Genomic DNA, 16336 nt, shown 5'->3' on the forward strand with positions numbered 1-16336 from the left:
CTATACCAGTATAGTGGTGGATGTAATGCTGTGTTAATTGCTTGTGTTTCAACTTGTGTCATAAAATATTGGCTAGAACTGGTGATACTGGGTTGCCCATGCTTAGGCCGTTTGTTTGTATATAGTTTTGGTTGTTGAACATGAAGTTTGTCTTTATCGTGGTGAATTCTATGAGGGTTGCTAACTGGTTACTGGGAATTTCTATAGTTGGGTTAGGGTCTCGGATATAGAGTTCTAAGGCTATCTTGCAGGCTTCAGTGGTTGGAACTTCTGTAAAGAGGGATATAACATCAGAAACTGGCCATTAAGGCTTTATGATTAAGTTGATTTAGATTAGACTTGAAATTAAAAGAGTCTTTGATAAATGAGCTGGCTGATGTTACATATTTGGAGAATGCCCATGCTATGTATTTACCAAGGTTGTAATTAAACGATTCATATGTGGACATTATTGGTCGTAATGGACAATCTGGTTTATGAGGTTTGGGGATGCCGTATATTTGTGGTGTGCGTGAGTCGGTTTTACGTAGGTAGGAATAAAGTGTTTGTGAAATTGTGTTGGCTTTTTTCATTTGTAGTAGTAATTTGTTCAGTTGCGTCTCGTGTGGCTTTGTTGATTTGTGTGTATTGGTTTAAATTTGTTCGTGTCTGATAGGATGTTATTCATTTTTGGATGTATTCATTCGTGTTCATTATGACTATAGCGTTACCTTTATCTGCTTTTAGAATTTTTATGTTTTTGTCTTGTTTTTTAGGTTTTTTATGCAATTAATGTCTATTTTTGTAAAGGTTGTTTTTCAGTTTTCTGTTTTGTGAAATTATGTTGATGGTTTGTGAGAAAATTCTTTGAAAAAATCGTTTAAGATGTTGTTTTAGGTGTTTCTGGAAAATATAAATTTGTAATTTTACCTGGGAAGGTTGGCTGTTGGATGTCAATAAAATTATCTAAGTTGTCTTCTTTCTGTTGGTTTGTTTTGGTTGTTTCCTTGTTTTTGTTCTCTGTAGAAAGTATCACAAGTCTCCTGGCTAGATCTTCTAAACATGTTTTGATTTCTATGGTTGGAATGTGCCTAGGTGCTATAGCAAGTTGAGTCCTTTGTTAAGTAGATGTATCTCGTCTGTGTTTAATTGACGGTCGGATCTGTTAATTATGAGGTTAGTCAACGGTTTGTCGTTTTGGTGTCTTTTCTGTTGTTTGCATCTTAGTTTTTAGTTTTTTTGTTGTGGCAGATCTTTTTTGTCTCTGTCGTTTTTAGTATTGATTTGGTTTATGTTTCGTTGTATAAGTCCGTAAATCTCTGGTTTAATGCAGCATGCCAGTTGATGGTCTAGATTCATTTTTTGTTTTTGTAAGTCATGTAGTTCTTTGTATTTTGTGTTCAACATGGCTTTCAGTAGTTTTTCTGTAAATTTTGGATAATGTTTGTGTATGTATTAAAATTTTTTGAAAGTTTTACCTTTACAAAATTAGGGGTTAGTTGTTCTTTTCTACATTGTTGAATAAAATAAATGTCATTTCTTCTATTAATGATTCGTTGGTTTAAATTCCTTAGTTTCTTAACGATCGTGTGAGCGTGTACTGTTAATAGTGGTGTACGGTATGCTAGTTCAGACATAATGGTAACAGGTAACAGGTAAGTACAAATACACTGAGGAAAACACAAAACTTACACTTCTCGTACAGTCGCCGCGATGAAAAAATAATCAGTGATGACGAGAAACCACTTGTTGAAAATTTATATGCAAAACGGCTCGTTTGGGCTGAGAAAACACTTTACATAGAAGAGCGAACAACGTTTCGACCTTCTTCGGTCATCGTCAGGTTCCACAAAGAAAGAGGTAACTGACCGGAAGCTGACCACATGTTTGAAAGGGTTGTGTAACTGTGTGTCGAAATGTAGAGGGGCGGTATTAGATGTTTGAATATATAATAATATTTATTATATTAATATAGGTATAAAGGCGTTCCTTTATATTGGTTTATTTTGGGTTTAAGTTGTTGTATAAGTAAGGCTTCTTTAATTTTACGTTTGTTTATGTTTGTTTCTTTATTTAGTATTTGAGTGTTTTCTATGGTTATGTTGTGTTTATTTGACTTGCAGTGTTCGAAAACGTGTGAAGGTGACTTTTATGTTCTTTGAATCTGGTTTCCATTTTTCTACTTGTTTCTCAATATAGAAGTCGTGGCAGTTATCACATTGTATTTTATAAATAATGTTGGTGTGGTGTTTGTCAGTGTAGTTTTACATAGTATAGACCTCAGTTTTGTGCCGGGTTTTGAATAAATTTGGTATTAATTGGAATGTCATATTTTGTTACTAATTTTGCCAAATGTTGGTTATTTGTTTGCTGATGTCAGGAATATATGGTATACAGCAGTATATGTTTTCGTGGTTTTTTGATTCTTGAGCTGTATTTACTTTAGTTGGTTGATTTTGCTTTCTGTCTAGGTGTGTGCGTATAATGTTTCTACGGTTTGTGGAGGAAACTTATTGATGTTAGTGAAGTATTGTTTTATTTTGTCTAATTCATCGTTAATTTTATCTGGTGAGCATAGTTTTATGGCTGTGTTTATTTGGTTTCTTAGCATGTTGAGTTTTTGTTTTATTTCATGTGCTGAGTCCCAAGGAATGTATAGTCCAGTATGGGTGATTTTTCGGTGGATTTCTGTTTGGAATTGTGTATCAGTTCTTGTAATTTTGAGGTTAAGAAATGATATTTGATTGTTTTCTTCCTGTTCACATGTGAAGTTGATGTTGGGATGTATAGAGTTAATGTGATTGAAAAAAATTAAGTATGTGTTCTGTAGATTTGAATCCCACAACCGTGTCATCTACATATCTATACCAGTATAGTGGTGGATGTAATGCTGTGTTAATTGCTTGTGTTTCAACTTGTGTGCAAAATATTGGCTAGAACTGGTGATACTGGGTTTGCCATACTTGAGCCGTTTGTTTGTATATAGTTTGGTTGTTGTTGAACATGAAGTTTGTCTTCTATCGTGGTGAATTCTATGAGGTTTGCTAACTGGATTTACAAATTTCTATAGTTGGGTTAGGGTCTCGGATATAGAGTTCTAAGGCTATCTTGCAGGCTTCAGTGGTTGGAACTTCTGTAAGAGGGATATAACATCGAAACTGGCCATTAAGGCTTTATGATTAAGTTGATTTAGATTAGACTTGAAATTAAAAGAGTCTTTGATAAATGAGCTGGCTGATGTTACATATTTGGAGAATGCCCATGCTATGTATTTACCAAGGTTGTAATTAAACGATTCATATGTGGACATTATTGGTCGTAATGGACAATCTGGTTTATGAGGTTTAGGGGATGCCTTGTATATTTGTGGTGTGCGTGAGTCGGTTTTACGTAGGTAGGAATAAAGTGTTTGTGTGAAATTGTGTTGGCTTTTTCATTTGTAGTAGTAATTTGTTCAGTTGCGTCTCGTGTGGCTTTATTTGGATTTGTGTGTATTGGTTTAAATTTGTTCGTGTCTGATAGGATGTTATTCATTTTTGGATGTATTCATTCGTGTTCATTATGACTATAGCGTTACCTTTATCTGCTTTTAGAATTTTTATGTTTTTGTCTTTTTTTTATGTTAATAATGTCTTAATAGACATTAATTGCATAAAAAAAACCTAAAACAAAGACAAAACAGCACGATCGTTGCTAAAAAACTCTGTGCCTCAACTCAAAATTCTATAAGCAATAAATTGACTCTCCACTATAATCGTTGACGATGGCGGCATGAGCTCGTGAGTCTGTCGACAAGGCGCTTATCCTGTTCATAATACTGGCGTCGGACAATTTATGGCCCATTGACCGACCTCGCCAGAATTGCCGCGCGGTAAAACATAACCTAACAGGCTATTTCGCAACCGATATGACTTTGAAACTTTGAAACATTTTGACATCTGCCGCTGCTGGTATGCACAGCCGGGCCGTTTACGGGAGCCTCATCGACTCAGCAAATTGACCGGAACGACACGCATCACCGACAAGGAAACCCCGACAGCCTGCCGCCAGGCTGATGGTCTTTCACCGGCATGGTTTCGTGAGCGCGATCGGTACGTCGGTATGTTCGATAAACGGCGAAATCTGTAACCAGTTCCCGATTTTGCTTCCAGACTATGCCCGGCGAAAATTACGCTGTTGTTGCCATAACGTAAGCATGGTTCTGCATTAGCAGTAGTGAACTAGCGGCAACTTTGGACATAAAGGCGCTGTAAGTCAGCCTCAGGCGCGACATATGACGCTCAACCAACAGATGAAGGCGTGAACAGGCGACGCTGACAGAAGCAAAGGCAAACCAATATAAAGGGCAACAGGCAACTTCATTCAACTACCGCCATAAACGAGCATTCCGGCACTGTGCCGGTTGGTGGGCGTCGAGAAACCTCCGTTCACATGCTCGGCAAAGTAGTTCCTCGTCGACGCATCATAGCAGAATATTGACTGTTCCTATTTTTTACGAATGACCAACCATCAAACAGAAAGAATGTTTGTGTTGTTACTTGACAATCAGCACTCGAAAGGGCAATATTACTGAAAACCATCGTTGGCCTGAAACAGAACATGAACCCTGAACGTTTGTGCCGACAAACCGCGGTTCAGATATGAAAACAAAAGGCTGGGCGACGAACGCCAACTGAGCACGACCGTGGCGTCCGTGCTGCAGACGGCGCAACGAGGGACTCATTCGCTACCGAAACCAATACGTAAACAAGTTAATAGGCAATGAAAATTACTGATTTATATTTTCAGAGAATGGCTGCTCACCGCATGAAGAAACTGACGAAAAAATGAACTTTGAAAAGTAAAGAACAGACAAAGAAAACATGAGTTCTGAAACGCTATGATCTTGAGATGACCTGAACAATCGGTGCAGTTTCTTAGTAATGCACTCAACAATTACACGGTATACCTGAAAGAAACAGTGCTCCCTTTCTGCCACACAGCGACTGTTCACGTCCGTCTGACACTGATAATACATGAGCGTGAAGATAAACCAGCCATTCTTTTAATTTCAAAGACACTCTAAATCGGCGCAATCACAAAGGCGTCATTACTATCCGGGGACAATAAGAGACCTAACCACCTTCCACGACCAAACTGTTGGCTATAGACAGCGCAGTAATCTCGGTTCAGCCAGCTGCCACCCCTATACCGCCGCAATGGCGGAAAGTTTTGTAATCACATGTTGAAGAATTGATACATCTGTCACAGAAGGACTTTGAAAACTCGCCAAAAAATAACCTGCCAATACGCTTAGCCAAAATTTCTCAAAGCAACTGGCAACGTAACCAACGTAAGGGCTATATTCCGACGTAAATGGCTGCGAATTTGGCATGACAAACAATGTGAAACCAGCCTGACCAAAACCGACAGGCTGGTCTGTAAATGCTAACTGCTGCGATATAAACCCAATTCAAAAAATTTCAACCAGATCTTGAATTCATGAAAGCACTGGCGTAAAGCACATTTTCCTTTCAATAAAACACGCCACCTATATTAACTATAATAAACAATATTATATTCAAACATCCCTTCGATGATTCATCTCTCCTCTTCTTTAACCAGTGAAAAAATAATTCATCTCATAATAAAAGGCATGACTGTATTTTCTTCTCAATATATCATGACTGTAATCACAGGGGTCGCAATTTCGAATCCACTTGCCCTTTTAACTGTGGAACGTTATAATATGACAGTCAATCTTACTATGCGTTGTAGGGGAACACAATAATACTGTGGAATAAGAATAACGTAGTAGTTAGCGTGCATGGCTGCGTTAAACAGGTCCAAAATTACACACATCAATATCCCACTTAGTGTTTTTTTCCACTTTAGGCTGTCGGTACACATAAGACAGTTAATCTTGTTATTAGGTTAAGAGTAGCCTTCTAGGCGGTGAGTGTGATGCCTTCCTTCCGGTCAGCGATGCTAAATTAAGCGAGGGCTACAACTTTATAATTTTCTTACGCTTTATGTCGGATAAAGTGACATTTAGGTTGAAATTATTACTACTGTAATTGATGCATCACGTTTTTATCAGTTAAAAACTATTTTTAAAAAATTGATAGTGAAAGTTGTATCAATTAACTTTTTGTTTCGTACTTGTGATAAATCAAAAGACCACTTGTTTCCTAAATTTAATATACGTATTTTTGAAAGATCTGTAATGCGTTTTATGTATTTGATCACGGTTGTGTACAAATATCTTTAAATTGATGAATCCGGCTAATAATTTTATAAAAGCTTTTTTTCGGTTATTTCTGTTATTAGTTTGTAAAGTGTTTGTTATTACATCACGGTAAAGTCTGGTAACAGTTTATAGTTTAAATTATATTCAGTGACGAAATAAGATTACGGTAGGTCTTAGCTAAATCTTTCTAGTTTATTTTTGTTTTGAAATCATGTTTGGGAATAATTTCTTTCTTTCTGTTTTTGCTTGTCCTTTGTAGATATATCAAGATGCTTATATAAACCAGTTGAGAGGGATCGATACATGTTATACATTGCTAAATTAGTGGCTGGGGCGACCTCTACATTTCAGTGTGAAAACGAATGTAACCAGGAGAGAGAATTCACATGCAGGTCTTACACCTTCGTTGAACAAGGTGGTTTTGGTGGAAATCAGTGCTTGTTGAGTGGTGAAAGCAGGGAAACAAACCAGGAGAGGGCGCTTCAGTTTTACTCACGAGCCTTGTACGCAGAGAAAGATTGTCAGGGTGGTTCTGTTACAGTAGTTCCTACACCGTCGACACTGCCCCTATTACTACCTATTCTACCTACCCTCCTACATACCCACCTCATGATAAGTGTCGGTTCGACCAATACATATGAAAAGACATCGGGATATGATCTTCAGCTCGGGCGAAGGGAAATTATTCGGGTGCGAGGTGTGATAGGAATTGTTGGGGAATGTCAGAACGCCTGCCAGCGGTTGGGGGACAGATGTCGAGCTTTTGTAATACAGTATGGTGAATATCAACGGTGTTTCTGGTTAGACAACGCTGCAGTGGATAATTCCGATTCTCTGACCTTTACCCCAGGCATGACGTACTTTGAAAAGATATGTTTAAGAGGTAAGTTTTTATTTGTAAAAAAACATTTTATACAGAAAACAGCCCAGGGCTTTTCAAGACTTATATTGCCCCTTCTTTTCCCACTGCTAAAAGTCAAATTTTGCCCCAAAAAAACATTTTGCGTTGAAAGGTATCTTATTTAACATTAAAAAAAAAAAGCTAGTTAGTGTGACTTAAGAATGTCAAAGTTCACACTCTATTCTCCAAACCCCATAAATAACACATACAGCCCATTTGTATAGCACTCCTATTTCTATTATAGTATTCTAATGTTTAAGGAGGTGGACATGCCCCCAGGTTTTTTGTAATGAAGCAAAGTGGCGTATTTTGGTGCACTTTGAAAGGTTAAAGTGGCACTCTGAAGAGTATAGAAAGTTGGCCACGTTACAGTAAAATGCTTTTGAATATACAACTCTGAAAATTATGTAAAAACCACAGGTGATATAACGTTGCCATGGAAAAGGATGTATTAGAATTACATATTGATATTGTAATAAATTCTTACCGAAAATTAATAACATTTGGGAAGGTTATATAACAACCCATTATGACTCAAAATATTCTCTTAATTGTCTTAACATTAGAATTCCTTGTGTAACAATAATATGAATGGACAAAATGGATCAAACTGTTAAAATTTGCTTAACCTGAAATTTCGCTCAAAGTCAATAATAAAAATAGCTACTTTGTTTCATAGGGAATCAAACTCATAATATACCAGTTTTTCATAATAGCCACTGAAGGTTTAGGAACCGTAACTTTCAGTATGTATTTTAAAATTGTTCGAGTTTATTGCTATGATTGTATGCATATTTGTGGTATGCTATTAAACATATAACTATTGGCATAATAGCATTAATTTTATGTCCTCCCCAGTGGTAAAGCTGTATGTCTGCATACTTAGAGCGCTAGAAACCACGTTTCAATACTCATGATGGACAGAACACAGAGAGCCTTTCGTGTAGCATTGTGCTTAACGACAAATAAACATTAGCTTTACTGACATGTTTTATCATGCTGAAAGACAGTGACTTCTATCTCTTGTAATACTTGGTGTTACAAACAGAATTAAAGTGATAATCTATTGACTTAAGAAGTGCTCATTTGCTATTACCGTCTCACTCTGAAATATGAAGATAAAAGAATTTGTAATAATGTTCGATCCTGATTGAAGTGTATGAGAAGGAGTGGTGGTTTCGATTAACATTAAGAGAACGGTGTTACAGTGTTAGGAATCAGAAACAGTGCTTCAAACACAGGTACCATTATCTCATTCTGGTGCTGTCAACACTATACAGCTAGTGTACAGTACCACTAGCGGTATAGTGTTAACAGCACCAGGATGCGATAATTAGTGTATTTCTAATACCCTCCAATATTACTACTATATGTTTTCATATTACTTAGTGATAAAATATGTGAAACACTAGAAAGAAATGAAATATTAATGATTTCGTGAAAGAGACTCTTGTTGTTATCGAACATGAGGAAGAAATAACAGTTAATTCAAATAAATACAGAGAAAACTGAAAAGTGTTTGTTTTGAATTTCGTACAAACCACAGGAGGCTATCCGTGCTAGCCGTCCCTAATTTAGCAGTGTAAGACTAGAGGAGAGGCAGCTAGTCATCACTACCCACCACCGCCAACTCGTGGGCAACTCTTTTACCAACGAATAGTGGGATTGACCGTCACAATATAACGACCCCACGGCTAAAAGGCATGATGTTTGACGCGATGGGGATGCGAACCCGACCCTCAGATTAAGGAGTCACTTAATACGCAGCCATGCCGGCAACTGAGAAGAGACAAAAGTGATGATTTCATATAAGACTGGATACTACACTTTGAAACATCTCGGAACTAGTTACAGGTTGTGTCTTTCAACAAGAACTTTGTAATGAACTCCACTAGGTGGTAAAGTATGAGGAAAACAAGCAAGTGGTATTATGAAATAATAATGGTACATTATCAGGAACGTAAAGATGAGAGTACTAGTGAACTGAATCATTTCTTTTTTATGTGTAAAGTAACCATGTTGATAAGTGATTTACTATATAAAAAAGTAATCTTGATCTTTATTTTAGGCCGACCTTGTGATAAACTATGGACGTTTGAGCGTGTTCCTGGTTTTGAACTTCAAGAACCACCAGAACGAGAGATCCCAAGTGTTGCCACAAGAAGATTGTGAAGACTATTGCATAAATGAGCGACAGTTTTTGTGCCGTTCAGCTACCTACTTTTATGGTAATCGGATCTGTCGATTGTCATCCGAGACTCGCCGAACACGGCCGAAGTCTTTCCAGCGAGCAACGGGCGTGGCTGACTATTTAGAAAACCAATGTTCACCAGGTAATGGGTTATTGTTTTAGCGAAAATCTACTCGGTGAAATATCTTTGCTCTGGATACCCAAAATTTAAATTTAATTCAAATATAAATTTACTGCTGACCCTTAGGACAGATAAACAGGGAACTAGCTATGAGATAAAACCATTTCCCCGAGCAATACTGTGGTCTTTCATTTTGCTTTAGTTTTAAAATAAGCGTTAGATCTCGTGTTTGAAAACCGTGATGTAAAGCTTTGTTAAAATACGAACTTGGCGTATTTGTTTTTCTTATAGCAAACCACATCGGGCTATCTGCTGAGTCCACCGAAGATCGAACCCTTGATTTTAGCGTTGTAAGTCCGTAGACATACTGCTGTACTAGCTGACAAACTTGGCATTTGTTCTTGAAATTATTAAATTTTTAAAATCATTAATACAAGCCTATTTGTTTTGAATTTTATGTAAAGCTACACGGTGCTATCTGCGCTAGCGGTCCCTAATTTAGCAATTTAAGACAAGAGGCTTGTTTGTTTGTTTGTTTGTTTGGAATTTCGCACAAAGCTACTCGAGCTGTCTGTGCTAGCCGTCCCAATTAGCAGTGTAAGACTAGAGGGAAGGCAGCTAGTCATCATCACCACCACCAACTCTTGGACTATTCTTTTATAGACGAATAGTGGGATGGACTGTCAAATAATAAAGTCCCCACGGCTGAAAGGTCGAGCAAGTTTGGTGTGATGGGGATTCAAACTCAGACCCTCAGATTGTGCTTGTTTGTTCTTGAACTTCACGAAAAGCTACATGAGGGATATCTGCTCTAGCCTTTCCTAATTTAGTAGTGAAGACTAGAGGGAAGGCAACTAGTCATCACCACCCACTGCCAACTCTTAGGCTACTCTTTTACCAACGAATAGTGAGATTGACCGTAACATTTAGCACCTTCACGGCTGAAAGGGCGAGCATGTTTGGTGTGATGGGATTCGACCCGCGACCCTAAAACTATGAGTCGAGTTCCCTAACCACCTGGTCATGCCAAGCCTAAGCCTATTTTTTATCAACAATAGAAATAATATTTTTCTTATCGTTAAAACGAAAATGAATATTAATTACCTGTTAATTTAAATTGAGCTTCATTTCTTGTGAAATTAAATAAATAACAAATGTATATTTCGAAATATTGAAAATATTAAAATACACGCTAGTTAGTTATAGTTAGTACAAAATTGATAAGAATGTGATATGAGATGTTAACTGTTAAGAGGCGATAGATAACACCTACTTTGTGTGAGTAGAGCCTGCTACATGCCAATATCGGACTTCCTGGACCGCTTCTTGCAATATCGACCGTCTTTTGAACGTTGTCCCTACCTGAATGTCAACAGCGTTGCAACGAGGAACGTAGATTCTCCTGTCGGTCGGTAAATTTCGAGACGGTCTCCCGAGACTGCGGACTTTGTAGCGATGATACTACAAGCACAGATGGACAAAGCAGTTTACAGTTTCGCAGGAATTCGGTATTCAGTGAGAAAGGAACGTGCGAAGAAGTGTATCACAGTTTCTTTTCATAAAACAATAACACTTCATGGTTTGTTTTCCTCTTTTTTACATGTATAATGATACTTTTGCTAAACCTGGTGTTAAAAAAACGTTTCAGGTTAATATTATAATTTGAAATTAATACTGTTATTTAAAGTTAAATATATTTGAGGGAAAAAACTGTAAATTTGTTCTTCAAGAACAGTTTATATAAAATTGTTCTTTTGACGATTACAGAATATACAAAATGAAGTTCTGTAAAAATCAAAGATCATAATGTGTGTATTACATGTAATGGTTTTGGTGCACATTGAAACCGTTGATATTACAACTTTTATCAATCTATTTTTTAATCATGGGACAAACAAAATTATATACAGATATAAACAACATTTCATTACGGTTTTCCAATATATGTTCATCAACTTTGATATTTACCACATTAGACACTTTTTTATTCTAATTTTGCTTCGGGCACGATAAAAACCACAGTGGGCCTAGAGGCAGCTTCATTTATGTACCTCCTTTCTCTACATTCCCTTTGTTGTTCACATTTTATCCATTAAAATGGTTTTAACCATATATAATAACTTTAAATACTACAGTTTGCAACTTAACACGTTACTTGCCACTAAATTGGATGAGAGAAAATAAGCCCCATAAGGATATAGTAGTGCACAGACAACTACCAACCATAAGGCCATAGTGAGTGCACAGACAACTACTAACGTAAGGCCATAGAGTCTGCACAGACTGCCAACCATAAGTCCATAGTGAGTGCACAGACAACTACCAACCATAGGACAAGGTAGGGTTACAGACAACTACCAACCATAAGGCCATAGTGAGGTGCACAGACAACCACCAACCGTAAGTCCATAGTGAGTACACAAACAACTACCAACCGTAGGTCCATGGTGGTGGTACACAAACAACTGCACCAACCAAGTCCATAGTGAGTACACAAACAACTACCAACCGTAAGTCCATAGTGGTACACAAACTACCAACCGTAAGTCCATAGTGAGTACACAAACAACTACCAACCGTAAGTCCATGAGTGAGGTACAAACAACTACCAACCGTAAGTCCATGGTGAGGTACACAAACAACTACCAACCTAAGTCCATGGTGAGTACACAAACAACTACCAACCGTAAGTCCATAGTGAGGTGCACAGACAACTACCAACCGTAAGACCATGGTGAGTGCACAGACAACTACCAACCATAAGACCATGGTGAGTGCACAGACAACTACCAACCATAAAGCCATAGTTGAGTGCACAGACAACTACCAACCATAAAGCCATAGTGAGTGCAGACAACTACCAACCATAAAGCCATAGTGAGTGCACAGACAACTACCTACATTCGTTTTGGTTACTCCTTCCCTGATCACAGACGTCATACGTTCTAAAAATAGCAGGACTTATTTATATTATATTTCATTATCACACTTGTTCTATTAGAAACACTTCTCATAATTCTCTTGTTCCAACAGTGAGCGTTCAATGTACGGAACAAGACATGTTACTCACATTAAACTTCCAGTCTCCGTTCAATGGCAGAGTCTACACAAAATGGAATCCTGTCCAGTGTTTTGTGGTGGGGCAAGGTCAGTACTCTTCAGTTCGCTATATCTTTGGGAGTCGATGTGGGACTCGAAAAGAGGTAAGAAAAATGACAGTGGTAAGACAGAGCAGATGGATTACATCACCTGACTTCTTCATTTAACCTTTTCAGGTCTGTAAGACCTCGACACAAATAAAGGGAAAAAAGAAATGGATGACAGCTGAAATTGATAATTCATCTGGTAAACTAGTTACAGATCGGATTGTTTATTTCAACAAAGCCTGTTTGGTGATCTAGTTACAGGTTGTCTCTTTCAAGAATAACCTTCTGACTGATCAGTACTAATTGTCTCTTTCAAAAATAACTTTCTGATGAACTAATTACAGGTTTTCTATTTAAACAAGAACTTCGTAAAGAACTGGATACGAACTGTCTACTTGAATAATAACTTTCTGGGTAATTAGTCTAGTTGTCTCTTTCAACAAGACTATGTGATGAACTAGTTACAGGTTATCTCTTTCAGCAAGAACTTTCAATAGTAATGCATATATCCAGTTTTGTACTTCGAAGAATAATATTAATAATAAACACTTATTAACTCGCACACATTTAAAACTATTATATATGTTAACCATGTATGAGACAATAAAATGATACACGAGTAGGAGGGAAGCACAACCTGATTGAAAACTTACTTAAGTGTTAATTGTAGTAACATAATTTATTGTGCAAAGGGTTTCTTGTTAAGGTAGAGATGTTTTAGTATTTCTTCAAAAATGCTACAATAATTAATTGTTTTCACCATTTTTCGTAAATTCCTTATTGTAGAGTAAGTAATTAGCTTTCTCTGATTGTCATTATTATAAGATAACACAGCTAATAACTAGTGAGATTTGAATTTTGTTCTAATTTCTTAATTCATTCTTCTAATTACTAATTGGTCTTTGGTAATATTATAAGCTATCAGATATTGTTACAACTTTGTCGTAAGTACGAACTTTATGAACTTGAGCTAAGCATTCCTTCGTTAACTCTCTTATAATGAGTTCATTTGTTGACATCAATGATCAATGTTTACACGTTTCTTGTACTTCTAAGACAAGCCCAAAATTTCTTCCCTCTCAACGAAAAAAAATTCCAGGAAAACAACAAATAAATGATTTTTTGTAAAAATTTCATTAAACAATTTTTTGAAAGACCCTGAATAACAAATCCCAATCGTGCTAAGAGCCTTGGGCCTAACATTATTATTAATCGAGACCAGCATTACAAAAGCACTTTGTTTTCGACCACGTCAAGTTAACTATATCTAAAAATGTTTTCCAACCCTCTGGCTCAGGGGAAGCACTGACCCCTGGTCTTCTCCTTCCAAGAAGTAATAGAATATGGGTTTTTCTCACAAGGGGCAAAATTTCTTTTACCCAAGCCATGAGATTTCTTGTTGTGGTGCTAGGTGGAAGATTAGAAAAATGTAATGAGTATGACACATAGAGCTAAAGATGTTCATATGGATGAACATTTGTAGTGTGTACAAAACGTATATGAATGTTCAACCGAAAAAGTACTTTGAATTTTGTGAAACTAATTGACAAAGGCCTGAACACGTTTTTGGTCGAATACCACAGAAGCTGGCCTGGACACCGTAAGTAAAAACAACGTTCTGATAACAAGTGGAAAATTCCAGGAAATTGTTTGATAAAATAGTGTTAGAATAACTATAAAATACAAAGTTAAATTGTATGAATTATTATTATATATATTTATATATAAGCAGAATTGTGTAAAGGAGAAAAACATAAATTATATAGATTACTAATCACTACATGTTCTCTAGTTGTATTATACAACTGTACATTTATTGATGGAGGTTGGTATAGTCCATCAATGAAAGAAGTATTCAGTGTTTCTATTCAGAAATATGGACTAGTGGTTAATGTGTTGCATCTTGGATCTGTGGGTTTATCCTCTCTGATTAAATATGTTTTTTTCTTTCTTTTAGCAAAACATCGGTTTATCTGCTGAGCCCACCGAGGGGAATCGAACCTCTGATTTTAGCATTGTGAATCCGTAGACTTACCGCTGTACTAGCGAAAGCCCGATTAAATATGACAAAAATTATTAAAATAAAAATCGCGCTTCGCACTTTTGGTAGGTGGATGGGTTTTAAGCCTTAATAGTAACAGTTAAATTCCACTATAAGTGGGATGGGAGTATTCAAGAGTTGGCGGTGGAACGGTTCAATAGTTGCTTTCTCTTCTAGTCTATCAAAATTAGGAACATTTAGCTCATATAGCCGTTGACTAGCTTTCCACAAGTATCCGAAAACACTTTATTTATAACCTAAACCTTCTTCTCGGCCCGGTGGCCAGGTGGTTAAGACGTAATCCGAGGGTCGCGGATTCGAATCCCACACCAAAGATACTCGTCCTATCAGCCGTGGGGTTCGCGCCCGCGTCGCGCCAAACATGCTCGACCTCCCAGCCGTGGGGGCGTTATAATGTGACGTCAATCACACTATTCGTTGGTAAAGAGTAGCCCAAGAGTTGGCGGTGGGTGGTGATGATAAGCTGCCTTCCCTCTAGTCTTACACTGATAAATTAGGGACGGCTCGGTGCAGTGGAGACAACCTACTCGCTTAAATACTTGTTGAAGAATCCGCAAGATTGTGGCTCTATGTTCCTAGATGGAATCTAATGGTGATAACGAACTAACTAACTAGCACAGATAGCCCTCGTGTAGCTTTGGGCGAAATTTAAAAGCAAAGAAACTTCTCATAAAAGTTAATAAATATATCGTTATTTATTTTCGTTTCGTTTGTTTTTTTTTTAAAGACACACAATAAAAGTATTGAAATTATATTATTACCTTGGTATGAAACATTGCTGACAATAAACAAACCTCTATAAAACTGTTTATAAATAGCATTTATTATTGGCTGCTTTTACGTTGAGCTCAGATGATGATTGTACTGAACTGAGAAAAAAAAACCCTAAACACAAACAGCAGATTAAAGAAAACAACGATGAAATAACACTGTTCGTTTAACATAGATCTTGTAAGAAAATTAAAAACTTCTGCAGTTAATGTAATATTAACAACTATTGTTAGGCTTCACATCCATCTTAACCACGTAATGCTAAGTGTGCAGTAATGTATTAGAATATATGATTAGTTTATTATTGTCTTTGATTTTCAAAGAAATTGATGTCCATAAAAAACACGAATATTTCATCTTTGATATTCAGTAATTCATATATAAATAATGGAACCTTTGTAAGAGCAGGATCATTTATATAGGATATTAGTGACTGAAATAATTATTAAATATAATTATAGGCTCGGCATGGCCAAGCGTGTTAAGATGTTGCGACTCGTAATCTGAGGGGTCGTGGGTCCTCCCCATCGCGCCAAACATGCCCCTTTCAGCCGTGGGGGCGTTATAATGTGACGGTCAATCCCACTATTCGTTGGTAACAGAGTAGCCAGAGTTGGCGGTGGGTGGTGATGACTAGCTGCCTTCCCTCTAATCTTACACTGCTAAATTAGGGACGGCTAGCGCAGATAGCCCTCAGTAGCTTGTGCAAAATAAAAACCAAATCAAATAAATTATTATTTTTTACTGTTTTATTGATACACAATTAATATAAATAAAATAGCATTATTAGCACTTTAGTATTCTTATTAATCAGTATTTATTACTTCCAGGCACTAGAAACGGGTTATGTGGCCACCATGTGCTGGAAACTGACTTTTATCTTTCATTTTTCTCAACCCCTCATGCACACTTATATGATGGGCAACCATAGAGACT

At 37.0% G+C, this 16336-nt stretch overlaps 1 protein-coding gene across 1 annotated transcript in view; it reads left to right on the plus strand.

Annotated features, from left to right (window-relative positions):
• LOC143224022 (uncharacterized) overlaps positions 1-7440 on the plus strand; it is a 46133-nt gene extending 38693 nt beyond the window's left edge. The window contains exons 11-12 of the mRNA XM_076452486.1: positions 6468-7091; positions 7370-7440. Of these exons, the coding sequence (XP_076308601.1) occupies positions 6468-7091; positions 7370-7440 (695 nt within the window). The remainder of the gene's footprint in view (positions 1-6467; positions 7092-7369) is intronic.
• The last annotated feature ends 8896 nt before the right edge of the window (positions 7441-16336 follow it).

This window comes from Tachypleus tridentatus, chromosome 8 (genome assembly GCF_004210375.1).
Source record: "Tachypleus tridentatus isolate NWPU-2018 chromosome 8, ASM421037v1, whole genome shotgun sequence".
In the NCBI taxonomy this organism is placed as follows: domain Eukaryota; kingdom Metazoa; phylum Arthropoda; class Merostomata; order Xiphosura; family Limulidae; genus Tachypleus; species Tachypleus tridentatus.